Source organism: Bombus pascuorum, chromosome 13, assembly GCF_905332965.1.
Source record: "Bombus pascuorum chromosome 13, iyBomPasc1.1, whole genome shotgun sequence".
Classification (NCBI taxonomy): Eukaryota; Metazoa; Arthropoda; class Insecta; order Hymenoptera; family Apidae; genus Bombus; species Bombus pascuorum.
In genome coordinates, this window is record NC_083500.1 from 12,855,092 (window position 1) to 12,873,028 (window position 17,937).

Here is a 17,937-nt window from a genome sequence, read left to right on the forward strand (position 1 = left end):
TATACCCTCCTCCCATATACTGCATTAGGTATTATCATATTGATAATGTTATAGAAAAGTAAAAAATTTTGTTGAAATGATAGGGAGAAGTACAATTCTTAAGACTATAATGCTCTAAAAATTATTTATTCTTTCTTTACATTGTGCTAATATACAACTTTCATTCACACAAACAAACATATAAATATAAATTCATATATATATATATATGAATTTGTATATATATATATATATATGTGTTTTTGTGTATGATATAAAGAATATATTAAAAATGTAACTTAGTTTAATTTAGTATTCTACATGGAAAAAATTTACGTACATATATAACATACTAGAAACATTGAAAGTAATAAAAACGAACAAATTTAAATTGCATTTCCTATTGATCATAAACAGTTTGCGTGTGTATTGTTGTGCATTTGGAGTTATCAACAATCATCATCATCATCATCATCATCATCATCATCATCACAGAGCGCACTTGTATACCTAATTATAAGTTATATGCAAGTACAACAATAATTAGTGTTATATTCTTCTTATTAAGTACACTTAATTAAAGTTCACTAGAATCATGACTTTTAATGACTTACCGCATTATAATACTCACGTTACTTTTATCGGAATATTTTTACACAATTCATTTTTACATTTCTGAGTGACTTCGCTGTTCTGTTGTACGCGAATTAAAGCTTTTCAAGCTTGGTTTTAACACAGAGAACATTTTTTCCGTCGCAGTTGGATGAATACTCATTTGTAATTCTGTTAACGATTCCTCTGTCTTTAAAATTAAGAAGATAACTTTAATCGGTTATAATCTACTATTGTAATTCTATACAAATAGAATAGTGTGTGTGTATGTGTGTGTGTGTGTTATGTGTATAATTTATAATGGAATAGAAAATTTACTTGTCTAAGTAATTGTGCAGCAGTATGTAATACTCTTTGCCATTTCCTCATTTCTATATTATGCAAACTTTCTTGCTGTTGCAATAAGTGAATCCAATCTTCTTCGGTTTTTGGTGTATTTCTACATGTTGAAAAATTAGAAATATTAATATAAACGTCAATTTTATGTAGTAATTTATCATTAAACATTTAATACATTAATACGAACTTTAATACATGTAAATCCATAATAGTATAGGCTGCTGCTTCTTCTAAGCCCCATAATTTATAATACAATAAACCATTAATTACCATCAAACATAAGACAGCAATTAATAGTATTGAACTGATTATCATATTTGAGTCACCTCGAGTAGCAGAAACTGCACATGAAAAATTTTCACGTATTGAGTTTTATGAATTTCTATTCTTATATACTGTATTTTAATATCTTATTATACCATTGATTTCATACCAGTATTATCATTAATATGTGGCATGTTTAAAGAGTTTTGTAGAGCGGAAGACGTATGATCTGAAGAATGAGTTTGTAAAGAAATACCAGGTCCGGTAGCACGACGTCGTCTTCTTGCTTTTCTTTTCACTCCTCCGCTTCCAGTAGTTTCTTCACATTCTACCGTTAGTGCTTTTATCAAGCTCGTAAAATATTCATCTATTCCAGCCCAACAATTTTTCTCAATAACGCCTGTTATTGTTCAAAATATATAATTATCACTTATAAATAAGAAAAGCACATGTCACAAGTTCTTACTTTTTACAAAACCCCATACATTCTTTTTGTACTTTATTTGAGCATAAATTGCGATACTTGTTTCATTCTCAGAAGCACTCGTAATGCAATAATGGAGTAATACAGAAAATGAATCTGCATATGGGATTCCAGCATTTACGCTTTCTACATCAATACTGTATAAATGACCAGGTCTGCTACATGGTAACATTATCTAAAAATTCCATTATAAGTCATCATTATTATATATAAACGAATTTGAGAGAAATACTTTAACAGGGTATTAGTGAATATAAAGGCACCCTGTAATTAATATATATATGTATGTATTTAATTGATAATAGTTTTATGAAAATAACAACCTGGGTTTCTGAAATATGAGAGGTTCTTGGTCCAATAGCTTGAGACAGTGCTATTGTAAACGATAGATTTCTAACTTTCTGACCAGTTTGCTCGTTTTGAGTCCATTCTGATTGTACTAAATCTAAATAGATGAATATGTCTGATAAGATAATGCCATAAATTAAGGTTAAATATGTTAGTAAGTCATAAAAATATTTCTATATTAATCTTATCATTTTCATAGACTTTTTATGACACTAGATATGTGAATTTTTATATCTCACCAGTAGTTTTACGAGCAGTTTGGAAATCTAAGAAAAATTTTGAGTTTGTAAATAGCAAGGTAAATAATTGATCAATATGGATAGGGAATGTAGCCTTGCTTATTTGACGGCCTTCATGTGGTGAGGTACACACTACACTGCCTCGAACACCTAATTTTACTGAAATCATAATGATTAAAACATTTATATAACAGTACGAAGAATAATTTAATCGTTATTAATGGAACATAGATAGCAATATAGCTTCAAAAGTTGAAGCAAAATGCAACTAGTTGATAATTATATTCATCTAATTTTAAATGATATTGTGTCATTGAGATCAAAGGATAATTGATATCAAAATATCAAAAGGTATTTTTGAATTTTTTTGCAATGTATTTAAAAATAATCTAACTTTCAAAGAATATTTTAACCATGTTAAAAAATCGCGTGTTTTTGTATTTTAAGAATATAAAGGAAGATCATATAAACATGAATTAATCTATAACAGAGTATCATAAAAATAATTTGGTATAAAAATTATCGGAAATAACTTTTTTCTACAGTATATCTGGCATAAACGTTTTAAAAATTCATCAAATGGTATAAGAAACAGTAATATAATAAATAAAAATGATAGTAAATAAAATTCCATGACATTGGAATCAGTAAAATGTACAAACCATACTATTAATTCTTTCTTGCTTATCCATGTGAACATTATTCGAAACCTCTTCAATAATATCTTTCAGATACAAATCACATGTCACCAAGCGCGTATCTTCAATGAAATGTTGAAAGAATAACTAAGCAGTTTTATTTTTAAAGGCTGCCTATAATTACTATACCATGGAGCGTAGGTAGAAAAAAATTGGTTTAATAAGAAATTCTGTAATAGTAACAACCCACATATCGTGCGAAAATTGATGCTGATGCTAAGAATAAGTAATAAACGACAAATGTACAGTGGACGTCATCATCTCAGTGCTGAACTAATTCACGCGATTACAAATATTATCATTTATTCTTTTAAGTAGATATAAAAATTGTATCTTTATATGGTAAAATATATTTATATCCTTGGGACATGTTTTGAGATCTATCTTAATATTATATTCTTCACATTTGTAAAGTAAGTAAGCATACATTCCTAATGTTAATGTCTTTTCTAGCGGAGGAGTTTCAAAAAGAGATTTAACAAAAAGGCACCACTATCAAAAACTTACATGTATGCTTTTCTGCTTCACTTTCTGTTGTATCACTTAGGTCTGTTGCATCGATAATAGGATCTGGTCGAGGCAAATGATGAACTTCTGCTTTTGTTTCAGAGATTGTATCTGGCACTCGAGTTACTGCATGTTCTGTATTACCACTTTCTACCTTTGATATAGAACACATCATTTCATAAAAAAATTAAATTAAAATTAATATATGATATTGGAAAACAAAAATAGCACACGCTGATTGATAATACACTCTAACTCCAATCATGCATTAATTTTTGATATGTTAATATATAAATTACCTCGGAAAATGACTCTACGGATAATCTTGTTGATAACTTCTCTTCATCAGGTGCTGGTAACGGCGGAACATAATCTTCATCATCCGATGTTAAACCCAATTCATCTCCATAACAAGAATGTACAAGTTGCCACATTTCAGGTGCATTCATTGGCTTAAACAATTAATTTCTTATTTAGACACTTCGACGTTTAATTACATTGAAAGTTTTATATCATTTTATATAAAATTAATATGAATAAATATTTGTAATATGTTTCGATGTCACATAATTTTCGTACCTCACCAATAAGAGCATTTTGCCATACACGAAATAACATTACATATGTTTTATCTCTTGCACCGAAAGATGTCAAGAAAAACTTGTCAGTGGCAGTGCATATTAAAATTGCATTAGGTATCACAAGTGCAGTTTTTTCTTTGGTGATAGATGTAACATCTTTCCAGCGTAAACATACTAGGGTTTCCCAACTAAAAATATTTGCATAAAAGCATACATAATTTTGAGATACATAGAGTCTTCCATGAACTAATATTTCACGTTGCAGTGCACACGAATAATCTAGAAATTATATATTTTCTGTTATGTTTAAATATATTTGCAATCTGATGTGATTAATATACTAATATTATTATAATAGTGATAAAAATGATTTAAAATTTGAAGTAAGTTTATAACAGAAGCATTAAGAGAAATAAAGTATCAGTATTGACAGCACCATGTACTACATGTTATTACAATAAAATCTTACATGAAAATTAATTACTTACCGACAACTAATCTTTCATCATCTGGTACATCTTTAAATATACGCCTAAAATCATCAGATCTAGATTTGTAAGTTGGATATAAAACGTGATACCAAGATTTTTTTTTATTTCGTTCACTACTCCGTGTTTCTTTTTTACCCTCGTGTGAACTTTTTACAGCCTGAGAAGAATCTGACGATTTGTTTGCTATATCTTGTTGTTGCTATATTATGTTTTTAAAATGAATTGTGCATTAATTTGTGACAATGGAAATTTTATAACAAAAGATTTTTTTAATGATAAAATCTTACATGTACTTGATGATCATCCAATTTGTTGACGCTATTAGATTCCTTGGTACTTGAATCATGACTTGTTTTGGAGTGATCTCGTTTATTACGCACTTTTGGACTAGGGCGTGGAGATAAATTTGGACTTGATACTGGACTATCTTTCTTTTCTCCACTTGTGCCACTCTCTTGTACATTATCTGATATACCATTGCCTATGTTTGTTGATGTTGGATTCTGATTTTCCAACTCGGTCATAACTTCACGATTATATATTAACAAGTCCTCCATTGACTTATTCCTATCAAATTAAAGTTGCAAATCATTAGAAATAAAAATATATTAAAACAGCTATTTTAAAATATATACGCAAAAGAAATGAATAAACAATAAAAAAAAAGAAAAAAAAATACAAAATAATGTGAAATAAGAATATCATTGTAAAATTCTTTGTAAAATTACATACATGTTTGTGGTTGGGTATTTTTGAACAGATTCCACTTCAAAGTGCATAATATGTAATTATACAGTGTACTACTCGTAAGTTTTGTTTGATGAATGCTATGAACTTGTCACAATTTTAGAATAGAATACAACAATTTCTACCGAACGATGGCATTACAATACAATAGGTACCGATAATGTAATACAGTATTTTTTACTGTTAATACATTTTAGAAGCAGAACATACGTGTGACTTTTTACGAACTGTATAATCGTTGCGGTAAAGACAATCCATTTCAACTAAAAACGTGAACCGTTACCGAACACGCATCAATCGTTGTCATTCATGTAGACTTATAATTTCTATTAACCTTCTGTTTAATTATCAAGTTCGTACTTCCTTAACAAAATTTTTATCAATGTATATCAATGTTTAAAAAGAAACAAAAAGTACCGACAATGAGTACTTCAAAAACGATCCACCATATTGAAATGGCATATTCTCTTTTCCGGTCCGATACGAATCAAAATTTTCAAAAAATTAGCATGAACGTAATATTATAACATAGTTTAGTCAATAATCATTTAGTAACATAAAATAAAATGTATCAATTACGTAAAATAAAAGCTGGAAAAATGTCGTGAATGTAGTTGTATCTTTTTTTATTTAATCAATGTATATATTAAATAACACAGTTAGTAGTTACGCGTGGAAACAACATTCTTTGCAAAAACCATATGTATGGTATGTAATCATCAATTACTGAGAAATGGTCAATATATTAGCCCTTAAATTTTAGCGTAATGTCCTTATTGTGACATTTGCATAATAGTTTTCATGAATACTGCAAATTCATTAATTGATTACGTATAGGTATATATACGTGCGTTTATGTGTATATATATATATATATATATATATATATATATATATAATATAATATAATATAATATAATATAATATGTATATATATATATCTTATTTTTATACTTTAGAAATTGCATTTCACTTGTAATAGCGAGTACGTTATTAGTAAAAAACGGAATAAAAAGTCATGATTACGAGAAGACAACCAATAATGTTAAATAAGCAGTTGTTGCAACACTTAGGTGATCATATCACGCTTACCATAAAGCACGTGTATGTAGCATTCATCGCAAGCATCATCTTTTTTATTAATCTTGGGACATATTAGTTAAAAAATCATGTACATATAATATTTAAATCATTTGGTTGTATCGAATTTGAAGATTATTTTTATTTTTTTATTCAAGAAACTAGAGTGTAATTTAAATCTTGATCATGGAATTTAAGAAGCCTAATCGATCTAGTAGCTGCACATGGGAGTTAAACGCAACAAATTCACCACATACATGTAGAATGGAGTAAGTTTATAACAAAAGTATTAACCAAAAAAGAAAACGATTAGAAGTATTAATCTAGTGTAACTGAAATTATTGTCATAGATACGTCATCGTCATACTCAGTGAAAAGATAGAAGGTATAATCAAATAATATCTTGCGGTATAATAAAGATGTAATTATAACATAAAAATTATCTACAACCATATCGTTGATTAAGTCCATTATACATATAATAATTACATAATTATATAACCGTTTCATTTTATTTTTTCTATTAATGTAGGTTATATTTTTCTGTGAATAAATTTCAAATTCTTGATGTAGATAACATTATATAATAGAAGAAACACACATCCGTATGTATGTTTTCTATTTAACTTCTTATAGCTACGCAGTTACGTGACTTAAAAGTTGAACACATCTGTGTGTACATATATTCTTTAAATTTTATTCATATATATTTGCCCATCGTTATACTATATTGTTAGACTAGCATCGAATGATCCATGATTATAAGATTATTACTTTCGCTGTTGGAATAATAAGTACTTAAAAAATAGAGTAAGAAGACCACAATTTATTATAGAAATTTGTTTTTTTAAATGAAATTTTAGTTATAGAAAGTTGAATTTCGTAAATCAATGACATATTATAATCATTTGAGATAGCAGAAAATATTTATTTCAAAGATCTAAAAGACAATTGTAAAAGTTTTGGTTCAAAAATTCAAATAAATAATTCCTTTTGTCTTTCTTATTATACTTAGCCTATTCTTTAAAAATAAGAAATACTTGGAAAATTTTAAATCAAATATAATACCGTTATTCTTAATATTTTTATAGTATGCTTATTTACTTTGTTATGTAAGTGTTTGTATTTTATATGAAGCTTTCTTTTCTTTTTTTGAATTTCAATGTTGACTTTTTTTTACATTGTATTAATATGATTTTTATTTCAGAAATGGCGACCGTACCAAGATACTTCCTGATATTTTAACTACTATTGGGCAAACTCCACTTATAAAATTAAATAATATCCCAAAATCTTGTGGGATTAAATGTGAAATGTGTTAGTATTAATTTTGTTTATTCAATATGTAATTTAGAAATTTGATATAATTAAATATTAGTTTACTTTTAGATGTAAAATGTGAATTCCTTAATCCTGGTGGTTCTGTGAAAGACAGAATCGCATATAGGATGGTGCAGGATGCAGAAGAGAAAGGTTTGCTAAAGCCAGGATATACCATCATCGAACCTACAAGTGGTAATACTGGGATTGGTTTGGCAATGGTTGCTGCAGTTAGGGGATATAGATGCATTATTGTTATGCCAGAAAAAATGTCTGATGAGAAAGTGTCAACACTTTATGCACTTGGCGCTGAAATTGTTCGAACCCCAACAGAAGCAAGTTGGGATAGTCCAGAAGCTCATATCAGCGTTGCACAAAAATTACAAACAGAAATACCAAATAGCATTATTCTTGATCAGGTAATGTCACATATATGTGTACACGCGTTTGTATATTATTGAGTATCGTACAATTTTATTACTTTCTATTTATATTGTATCGCTCAGTATACTAATCCTGGAAATCCATTGGCTCATTATGATCAAACTGCAACTGAAATTTGGAAGCAATGCGAGGGGAAATTAGATTATGTAGTAGCTGGTGCGGGCACTGGTGGTACTGTTTCAGGTATTGCGCGAAAACTGAAAGAATTATCACCAGATATAAAAATCATTGCCGTAGATCCCAAAGGAAGTATTTTAGATCCTGAATCGCAAGATTCAGAAGTTGGTTTTTACGAAGTAGAAGGAATTGGGTGGGTATAACATCCTTTTCTGTTATATCAAGATACAGTATCTTTTTTTGCATTTTGGATGATTGATGAAATTGTTTTTAGGTATGATTTTGTACCTACAGTGTTAGATCGTAACGTAATCGATAAATGGGTAAAAACCGAGGATTACGAATCATTAAATGCCGCTAGAATGCTTATACGTGAAGAAGGTTTACTATGTGGCGGTAGCAGCGGCTCTGCGCTTATAGCTGCCCTAAAGATAGCTAAAGATATTCCCGAAGGAAAACGTATAGTTATTGTTTTACCCGATGGAATACGAAATTATTTAACTAAATTTGTATCCAACCACTGGATGGAAACCAGAGGATTTTTGGTAAATTATACATAATTTCAATCTATACAAATACTGTACGTCTATTTTATTAGAAATTAAAATGATGTATCATTGAATAAATTGCAGCAAGCTACATGTCAAATTGAAACAAATAAGTGGTGGTGGAATATGAAAGTTTCAAATTTATCTTTTGATAAACAATCTTTGTTGAAGGAAAATACAGTAACATGTCAAGAAGCTATTCAAATGATTAAAAATACGGATGTACAACTACTGCTTATTAGCGATAATGATATACATATAAAAGGTGTCATTAGTTTGAATAAAATTTTGTCAAACATAATATCTGGTGCTGTAAACTATACAGACTTTGTAGAAAAGACTATGGTTAAACAATATGTTAAAGTTAAGTATTCAGCATCTCTTGGCTATTTATCACGGATTCTTGAAAAAGAACCGTATGCGGTAATTTTAGATGATGAACGCGATGATGCTTTTGTTGGAATCATAAACCAATTTCATATTTTGAATTTTATTACTAAAAATAATGGATACAACATCTAATAATTATTCGATGTATCAGTTCTTAAACATTAACATACAATCGTTAAACCACTTTTAAGACTATCTTACTCGTTTGTTTCATTATAATTATGTTTTTCATAGTTTTTATTTTTATTACACTCTGTGGCTACAAATAAAATTGGATGTATATACTTGGAAACTTATAACTAGCATCTCCAGTTATTTTATGCATTTAAATTAAATATTATACAATGCATTTAAAGTATATAGATACTCATTTTGAAAAAAATGTGAAACTTATTATATGATTAATTTTACATACTTGTAGAAAAAAAATTACATATATATATATATATACTTTTAATAAATAAATCCTTATAAAAATTATTTTGCATTAAAATATACGGTTTATGATACTTCAATCAAGTGTACATTTTAAAGCACTACCTGTTGTTGCAACTAGACGAAACGTATATTCTGATTCTTTGATTTTTATGAAAAACCTAATCGTTAGATATTATTTCGTAATATGTATTAACTTTTATTGAACATGATTTTGCATTGTATTTACGAGCATTAAATTCTTTGAACTTGTACATGAAATTTACAACTTGGTAACGTAGAAATTTCTGCATTAACGGTACTAATAATTCCGAGATTAGCTAAACTTCCTCTTAAAAGACCACAAGTAAATGTCAATAAACGTGGACTTTCTCGAAGATATTTATCACTAAAACCTACTTTCATCAATAACCGAAAAAAGTTGTCTTGTAATACATATACACCATGGTGATTTGTCCTTAAATTATCAATTTGTTTATGATAAAGAGCAGACCAAAAATCAGTACAAATAAATTTTATCATATCCAATTCATCTTTAAATCGATTCCATTCCCTCGTCAACCGTTCAATGATTCTGTAGCCAACACTGAATCCCATCCATTCTAGTCGAGACAGCTCTTCTTCCCCTTCCTTTATATATGAAACATTATGTAGATATTATCGTACAAGTTATAATGTTTTTATAATATTTAACTTTAATATCAAAGTATCAGGATTTGATCCAACAAAATTGAATATAAAAATGAAAGTTCTAAGGTTTGATATTAAAATTCATAAATTTGATATATTTATAAATTGATAATTACAAAAAATAATAAGACATTTATAGTTTCTCTTTTACTGAGTGACTAATGCTTTATTGTAGGATTTAAAAATCTAAAAAGATATTATCATAACAGTTGATAAAAAATGTATTAATCGTACATTTGTAGGATTGACACATTTCATTGTATACTGCTCAACTAGTGATGTGTATTTTTAAATATGTCAACAAAATTAGAGTACACAATAAAATATAACACTTAATAGTTTAAAAGATAGTTGTAAAAATGTTTTATATAAACAAAAAATGTTAGTCAAATATATACATATATATAAAATAATAAAAGATAAAAGGGATGCAAAAAAGAAATATGGAGAAATACGTATATAATATCACGTAGTGCAAAATTCTTGAATTATGTAAAATTTATGGTACCGTGCATAATTACCTTATTTTTACATGATTTACTCAGAGTATAATTAACTATCTCAGCGTGTAAATATTCGAAAAGGCATTCATCAGCTTGTCCGGATGCGTGAGAATTAGTTTTCGTGTCAATTACTTGTGGCCTCATACTGATATTTTAAAAAATCACGAATTAGTATTATAATATATAAATAATATATGCAATGTATGAACAGATCGTATATTATTTTATATTCACAAAATATAAAGACAATCTGCTGCTAATCTGTTTACTATTTATACATTATACAGTATAATATGAACATTTAACCTTATTTGTCTGGCTTTTATCATTGACTAAGTATTGAATAGACACGATATGCAATCATTCCCTACTCCCTACAAGCAGAGATGAGTAAGTAGAGAGATGACCAACGCTTATGGGCGAAATTTAACCAAGAATTGGACTGCGACGCGTATCTGCGCGTATCTACGTTTATTTCCTTTCTGGTATAAATTTGCTTGATACACCGAAAAGATGGTCCATTGGAGAGAAAGGAAATTGTTGAAAGGCGTAATGTTATTTGAGAAAGGAAAGTTGGCACAGAAAGAAGAGAGAAATGTATAGAATTTGGTAAATTTAATAAGTGATAAATGGATGGCGAATGGAAAAAAGGGTAGAGAATAATAGGATGTATCTAAAATATTTTTTTGATGAAAAGATAGAAAATAAAAGAGCGGTGATTGTGGAAAAAATGGATTAAACATAAATGTAGGTTTAAGCAAACAACACGTAAAGATCCCGGTTAGCTCCGCGGTAAGGTGTCGGACTCGTAACTTTTTGGTGGCGTGTTGGATTCTCGAGGCGGAGAAGGGCAATTCCGGGGGAAGTTGTCGACTGCATAAGGATGGCGACGTGGTTTAAAAACTCACTCTTCCCGAGGAAGAGAGTACGAGGGCATTGTCACGTAATTTTTGAGTAATTATACAAATGTTGAGTTCAGTATAGTCTTTATTCTTTAGACTTAGTGTTTTATTACAGAGGTCAATATTGTAACTGGATTGAAATTAGAAATAGAACTGTTTGAACGGACTCGTACCATCAAAGAAGAAAGCTCGGTGTGGGTGTTCCCTTTGGAACTCAGAACGCGGATTCGTTGTCCACACTTTTTGGTGGAAAAGTGAGGGTAACGATCCGCGATGCCCATTGGTAAATGAATTAGGTAGTAAAGACAAGGAGAGCTAGATATGGCTCATGGGCATCCTTGTTTATGGGAAAAGTCTTATCTTGCCAGACACCCGCTTTCTCCGTATTAGGTAAGAGTCGAGTGCAATAAACATAAACCGAAAATGTTTACGTGAAGAAAGCAAACTGAACAGATTCGGTTTATGGCGTCTTCTTAGGCCTGCTGCGAGTTAATGGAACAATAGATAGGTCTTGGCGTTCGGACTACGGGGAATTTTACAAGGACCGTCACATCTGGCGTACCACATGGCAAAAAGGAAAGTTGGTTCGTGACAGCATCATGGCGTAAACACCCACACGTCGCAGGCCTGACCGGGTGTCGTAGTGGGTTAACCCTTTCCGTTATGGGCGGCTTCTCCGGCGCGCCAAAAAGAAAGAAGCTTTCCTCGAAACAGGGTATTTATAACCTCTTAACACACTCACTTTTAATTGTAATTTGGGTAGGCCAACTTGTTGGGAGGGATAATCGTCTCCCCTAACGCCATAGTTAGTTAGTTAGTTCATAGGATTGGCACAACGAGAGGACGCGGGGAGTGCACCGGCAGTAATTTCGGTAGGTCACCGTGGAGTTCTAGTCGGTAGGAGTTAGACACTACTCCGCTAATTCTCCAGAATCCAGCAGAGTCCATGCGGATTTCTCCACGTAGAAGAAAAAAAGAAAGGAGGTGTTGAAGCATGTAAATAGTTTGATATATCGTATTTCAATTTGTTTACATCTTTGAATTTTGTTTGAATTATTGTCAATTACAATCACAATTCCTGATAATATCACGCTCTTAATCGTTATTGCTGTCAATTACAATTATAATTCCAAGTTTACTTACATTCGTTTTAACGATATCGTTTCTTCAGACATGTTTTATGAAGTTTTGCGCAATGGTCAGTAGTGTTTGTCAGTGAAATTCAGGAAAAAGGTACGTACCTTACAGCATGCATGTTGTGTGTTAAGTTTGGGTGTTGCAGGCGTCCCGGGACGTTCTCTATAGTGTAGGTCGAAACGAACGTTTATTGCGAACGTTAGTGTGTATGTATATTTTTATTTTACCTTTATAAGTTATTCTTTGGTTTGCTATTTAGAAGACTCGAGCTTAGATTTAAGTTACAGCGGGCATTGCGCCCGAAGAAAGAAGGGACCACAAGCCGTAGTACCGAAGTAGAAGTAAGCCGAACTGTACAAGTACGATCGTTTATCGGTAATCGCCTAAATAGTTGCAATACGATTTCTCGTATTAGTGTTGCGTATTGTTTAATTACAAGAGCATAGATTTATATTTATTAGCGTTGCGTATCATATTTCGGGTATTTTCAGAATTTCCCTTTTTAAATGGTAGGTTAATTGAAATTGCAGATATAACGAAGTACTTGTCACGTAAAATTATGCAAAAGAACAACAAAAAAGAATAAAAAAAAAGAAACTTTATTTTTCTTCTAACACTTGGTTTTACAATCTACTTCCGAGCTCTAAGCGTGACTTTTTAAGACTGAAGCTCTTATGATTTTTTACTTTCGATCGGATCCGATCGCTTTCTTTTGTTATCCCTCAACATCCCCACCGTCCACGCATTTGCCTGGCGTCCGCGGCCGTTGCCACGCGCTCTTTCTTCTAGAGCCTTCGGTGGAAGGACCGTTGGGATGTTGATGGTTCATTAGGCACTTCAGCGATATACATTGTCGCCGAGTGCCGCCACATCTTTATCTCCGATTTTAAAGTGAGCCGGTCGTGACATACCCCCCTGGTTAGATTGATCTTGGTCCTCTAAGATCTTAGTAGAATGGAATTATTTAAATGTAGATCGAAGGATATGTTTACCCCCCTTTTTTTTAGGGATCATTATGAATTGGTTTTCTGCATGTAATGGTACAAAAGTTATTTCGTTAATCTTAAATATAGCAATTTTACAATATTTGTTAGTGTTCGGGAAGCTAACAATTTCAGAGGCGTAATCATGTTGTAGTTTTCGATCGTGAATTGGTTGGGTTTGTTTACAAAGCGTAATTCCTATCCCGTGAATTCAAGGCATCTAATTAAGGGTATTATTACTAGTGCTAGGGTCAGCATTATCCTGAAAAAAGTACGCTTTCAGTCGGTTACCATGTATCTTTTTCTTAGCATTGTCGATAGAAATAATGTAATAAGGAGTTTTCACATCGTTAATCCTGTAAGGTCCTAACCATTCAATGTGCAACTTATCTCTTTTATGGTCGTTGTGAATTAAAACAAAGTCTCCTTTTCTAAACACGGTCTGAGTTTTAACAATCTTTCTTTCTTGGTCTCGCTTGTATCGTTGCTTATTCTGAATAAGCGTTTTGTGAGCTGTTTCCCAATATTTATTCAGTTGTTTTTGCCAAAGTGAGTACATATCATCATAGGTAAGTGTGGGGAATTTGGATATTGCGGAAGGTAAGTTAGCTTTTCGCCCAAAGGTCAATTCAAAGGGAGAGAATCCTGTTCCTTCATGTTTCGCGGTGTTGTACCCTAAACAAATGAAATTAAGTACTTCGTCCCATTCTTTGTCATTGTCGTGTAATGCAGTACGAATTAAATCTTTAACTGAGGCATGCGTTCTTTCGAGAGATCCGTTACTCTGTGGGTGAAATGAAGTTGTTTTGATGTGTTTGATTTTAAAAGCTTCTTCAAATTTCGTCATTAAATCGCTAACAAAATTTTGTCCCTGGTCTGTTAGGATCGTTTTTGGTGCCGAAAATATGTAAATATAGTGTTCAATGAGCGCATTAATTATGGATTCAGTTCGTTGCGTTTTAAGGGGAACTAGTATCAGATATTTCGTAAGTTCATCGTGAATTGAAAGTATGTATTGGTTTCCGCGTTTGGTTTTCGTCATCGGTCCTATGATGTCCATAGCGATTTTGTCGTTAGGGTTAAGTGGCGTGTCTGAGATTTGTGGGGATTCTTTGGGCCTGATACGTGTTAGTTTCTCCTTTTGACATGTGTCGCATGTTTTCACAAAGTTTTCTACTTTTTCTAAAAGTCCGGAAATTTTGAATTTATCCTTGATTCGTTGATACGTTTTTTGTATCCCTAAATGTCCTACGGTGTCGTTATGGTTTTCCTTTATTGCTTGTAGTATTTCGTTTTCGTCTAGTTTTAAGATGGGATTAGGTGCATAAGTAATTTTCTTGTACGTGTCGTTAAAATATATTAGCATGAGTTTAATCTGCGTTTTCTCTAATTCAGTGAAATCGTTATTTCCTATGCCGATTTTTGTTGTATCTTTAAGAATTTTGTAAAGTCTTCTGATCCAAAGTGTCTCGTCGTATTCTCCTAAGTCGTTTCGAGTTAATTGGTAAAATGTTTGGTCATTCGGTTTAATTTCTAAGAGTTTCGGATTTTCGTTGTTCTCTTTCCATGCGTTGAATGAATTAGTGTGATCAATTACTAGGTCGAGGTTAACTACTTCGTCGCGAGTTACCGCGTGAACTCTGGATAAAGCATCTGCAGCTGTGTTATCTTTACCTTTTGTATATTCGATTTCATAGTCATATTCTTCGAGTTTAAGTCTCCAACGGATCAGTCTGCTAGAAGGGTCTTTGCAATTGTGCAACCACTTAAGAGCTTGGTGGTCGGTTCGAATAATGAAGCGTCGTCCTAACAAGTATTGTCTTAATCTTTTCACGGCCCATACGATGGCTAGAAGTTCTTTTTCTGTCGTGGTATAGTTTCGTTCGGGTGGATTCAGTGTTCTTGAAATGTAACAACAAGGATGACCGTCCTGTGACAGTATTGCTCCTAGTCCTTCGTTACTTGCGTCGGTAGTTAAGGTAAAGGTTTTGTTAAAGTCTGGATAAGCTAATATTGGGAAATTACAGAGTTTGTCTTTTAAAGTATCAAAGCTAGTCTGGTGTTTGTCAGTCCAATGAAATGGTGTGTCCTTTTTTGTTAAGTCTGTAAGGCTTTTCGCGATTTTGGAAAAGTTTCGAATGAATTTGCGGTAATAACCTGCTAAACCTAAGAATGATTTCACGTCCGTGGCATTGCGGGGTAATCGAAAGTTTTTTACAGCGTCTAATTTCTTGGGGTTTGGTTTAACTCCTTCGGATGAAACTACATGGCCTAAGTATTCTAGTTCCGGTTTTACGAATTCACATTTGTCCGGTTGCAATTTAAGTCCTAATTCTCTGAGTCTCTGAAATACTATCGCGAGGTTTTCGTTATGTTCTTGAATCGTTTTTCCGAATATCACTATGTCGTCCAAATAAACAAAGCAGTATTTTCCTACAAGTCCAGTCAAGGCTCTGTCCATTAATCTTTGAAAGGTAGCGGGTGCGTTTTTAAGTCCGAATGGCATTCGATTGAACTGAAAATGCCCTTGCGGTGTCGAAAAAGCGGTATATTTTTTAGATTTCTCGTTCATTGGAATTTGGTGGAATCCTGAGGATAAATCAAGTGCCGAAAAGAATTTTGCGTTTCCTAATTGTGTTAAAATGTCGTCTATATCGGGTAAAGGGTAAGCGTCTTGTTCTGTGAGTTCATTTAGTTTCCTGAAATCGATAACTATCCTCCATTTCTGTTTTCCTGAGGCGTCTAATTTTTTTGGAACTACCCATACCGGAGAGTTATAAGGAGATTCGGATTCTTCTATAATATTTTTCTTCAACATGTCTCCTATTTGTCGCGAAATCTCGTCACGGTGACATTCCGGTGGTCTATACGATCGTGTGTTAATGATTTTGTCTTTAGTTAACGAAATTGTGTGCTGAGTTAAATTAGTACAGGGCAAAAGATCGGTTTCTAAATTAAAGATGTCAATATAATGGAGAATAATCTTTTCGATGGATTCACGGATTGGTTTTTCAATGTGATCTGTTCTCACTAGGCTTTTTAGTTTTGATACGTTGGAAAAGTCATGAGAATTTTGAATATTGCTAGAAATTTCAATGTTTTGCTCACCAGTATTGATAAAACATACTTTAGTTGGTTTGCCTTCCAGATAGATTGTTTGAACTCTGTTTTCTCCAGGAGTTAAGTGTATTGGTTTCTGAAATAAAATGGTTTTGTCGTTTAGTCGGATTTTGTCATTGGATATTGAATAGTTATACTTCTCTAAACATGGTAGCCCAATGATTCCATCTTCGATAATAGGGAAGTTGTTCGGTACTATGTGAAAAATGTGATTTTGTCCAAAAATTCGTTTCGTTACGTATTCGTTAGTTTCGTATTTGTCTCGTCCCATAGAAAATTTTTGTTTAGGCCCTATTTGTATCGCGTTGACAGTTTTGTTACGTTTCACCAGGTTTATGCCTGCTCCTGTGTCGACCAGAAATACTCGCTCTTCGGTTCGGGTTGACAAAGGTATTGCGAGTAGTCTTCCCGTGGCGATGTTGACTCGTATGTCTCGTACGGTTCGTCCATCTCCTGGTTCGATGTTGTTCCTTGTATTTTGTCCCTTTCCTGGACTGCCTGAATCCTTGCGGGTGGTCGATCGCGCTGGCTCGGTGGTAGAAAATTTTGACACTTGTTGGCAATATGTCCCAGCTTTCCGCACTTGAAGCACTTCTCTGCGCGCGTTCAGCAGGTGGTCTATTTTCTGCATTGGCTGGTTGTTTGCGTGATTACTAGCGGAAGGTAAGCGATTACATGACCAATTAGGTTGTCGTTCTTCTCGCAAGTAGCGTTCTACATCGGCTGCCTTTTTTTCAGCTTCCGGAAGATTCAAGGGTTCACTGCTTAATAATATTCGCCCTATGTCGCGTCTGAGTCCCTTTAGGTACACACGAACAGTCTTCTTCGTGATTTCTTCGGTCATAATTTTACGTGTCAGTGGTTGTGGGTACTCATTGGTTACTGCGTACAGCAAACGGTTGAGTATTCTTCTAAACCGAATATTAAAACTTTGCACTGATTCCTCGCGCCCCTGTCTCAACTCTCGTAATTGTTCTTG

The 17,937-nt window shown here is 32.3% G+C and overlaps 3 protein-coding genes across 6 annotated transcripts; 1 reads left to right on the plus strand and 2 right to left on the minus strand.

Moving 5' to 3' along the window:
- Positions 1 to 105: 105 nt before the first annotated feature.
- LOC132913328 (protein Aster-B) lies at positions 106 to 5,769 on the minus strand. The gene is made up of 14 exons (XM_060971591.1): positions 5,275 to 5,769; positions 4,836 to 5,109; positions 4,540 to 4,741; positions 4,050 to 4,330; positions 3,770 to 3,922; positions 3,471 to 3,624; positions 2,266 to 2,424; positions 2,002 to 2,123; positions 1,661 to 1,853; positions 1,364 to 1,594; positions 1,118 to 1,271; positions 910 to 1,030; positions 611 to 781; positions 106 to 489 (listed from the first exon to the last, which is right to left on the minus strand). Exons 1-13 carry the CDS (start codon positions 5,319 to 5,321, stop codon positions 647 to 649), a joined length of 2,226 nt encoding a protein of 741 aa, XP_060827574.1. The 5' UTR covers positions 5,322 to 5,769; the 3' UTR covers positions 106 to 489; positions 611 to 646.
- Positions 5,770 to 6,367: 598 nt separating this feature from the next.
- On the plus strand, positions 6,368 to 10,000 carry LOC132913340 (cystathionine beta-synthase). Of its 4 annotated transcripts, none has more exons than XM_060971610.1 (7): positions 6,368 to 6,638; positions 6,720 to 6,754; positions 7,577 to 7,686; positions 7,748 to 8,108; positions 8,196 to 8,443; positions 8,525 to 8,795; positions 8,883 to 10,000. In XM_060971610.1, the coding sequence occupies exons 4-7, from the start codon at positions 7,818 to 7,820 to the stop codon at positions 9,318 to 9,320; spliced, it is 1,248 nt and encodes a 415-aa protein (XP_060827593.1). In that variant the 5' UTR covers positions 6,368 to 6,638; positions 6,720 to 6,754; positions 7,577 to 7,686; positions 7,748 to 7,817; the 3' UTR covers positions 9,321 to 10,000. The 4 variants fall into 4 exon arrangements, with proteins under 4 accessions (XP_060827593.1, XP_060827590.1, XP_060827589.1 ...); XM_060971607.1 differs by having other exon boundaries at positions 7,759 to 8,108; XM_060971606.1 differs by lacking the exon at positions 6,720 to 6,754 and having other exon boundaries at positions 7,759 to 8,108.
- LOC132913341 (trafficking protein particle complex subunit 6b) lies at positions 9,273 to 11,162 on the minus strand. The gene is made up of 2 exons (XM_060971611.1): positions 10,835 to 11,162; positions 9,273 to 10,253 (listed from the first exon to the last, which is right to left on the minus strand). Exons 1-2 carry the CDS (start codon positions 10,958 to 10,960, stop codon positions 9,858 to 9,860), a joined length of 522 nt encoding a protein of 173 aa, XP_060827594.1. The 5' UTR covers positions 10,961 to 11,162; the 3' UTR covers positions 9,273 to 9,857.
- Positions 11,163 to 17,937: the final 6,775 nt, after the last annotated feature.